Source organism: Oxyura jamaicensis, chromosome 1, assembly GCF_011077185.1.
Source record: "Oxyura jamaicensis isolate SHBP4307 breed ruddy duck chromosome 1, BPBGC_Ojam_1.0, whole genome shotgun sequence".
Taxonomy (NCBI): Eukaryota; Metazoa; Chordata; class Aves; order Anseriformes; family Anatidae; genus Oxyura; species Oxyura jamaicensis.
In genome coordinates this window covers 314,713-315,245 of record NC_048893.1, presented here as the reverse complement: position 1 = coordinate 315,245, position 533 = coordinate 314,713, and the positions used below count along the sequence as shown (strand labels likewise).

Here is a 533-nt window from a genome sequence, read left to right as displayed (position 1 = left end):
CCCCCGGTGTCCCTTGGCCCCGGCTCCCCTGCCCGCAGCCCCCCGGTGCTCTTGCCCCCAGCCCCCGGGGCCCCTTCCCTGTGCCCCCTTCCCCCCCCAGCCCCCGGTGCCGCCGTGGCCGCCCCCGACGCGTGCCCGTGCCCGCAGCGGGGGGCTCAGCAACCTGCTCTTCAAGTGCGCGCTGCCCGAGCACATCCTCAGTGTGGGCGACGAGCCCCGGCAGGTGCTGCTGCGCGTCTACGGGGCCATCCTGCAGGTGAGACCCCGGCCCCGCCGCCACCGGCACCCCCGGGACCCCCCGGGGCCCCCGGCCCTGCCGCCGCTCACCGGCCCCGTCCGCAGGGCGTGGACTCGCTGGTGCTGGAGAGCGTGATGTTCGCCATCCTGGCGGAGCGCGCGCTGGGGCCGCGGCTCTACGGCGTCTTCCCCCAGGGGAGGCTGGAGCAGTACATCCCGGTACGGTACGGGGCAGTACGGGGCAATACAGGGCAGTATGGGGTGAGACCGGGCGGTACGGGGCAGTATGGGGTGAG

At 75.8% G+C, this 533-nt stretch overlaps 1 protein-coding gene across 1 annotated transcript in view; it reads left to right on the top strand.

The window, feature by feature from the left end:
* CHKB (choline kinase beta) overlaps positions 1 to 533 on the top strand; it is a 13,292-nt gene that overhangs the window by 9,389 nt on the left and 3,370 nt on the right. The window contains exons 2-3 of the mRNA XM_035334971.1: positions 121 to 256; positions 343 to 456. Of these exons, the coding sequence (XP_035190862.1) occupies positions 121 to 256; positions 343 to 456 (250 nt within the window). The remainder of the gene's footprint in view (positions 1 to 120; positions 257 to 342; positions 457 to 533) is intronic.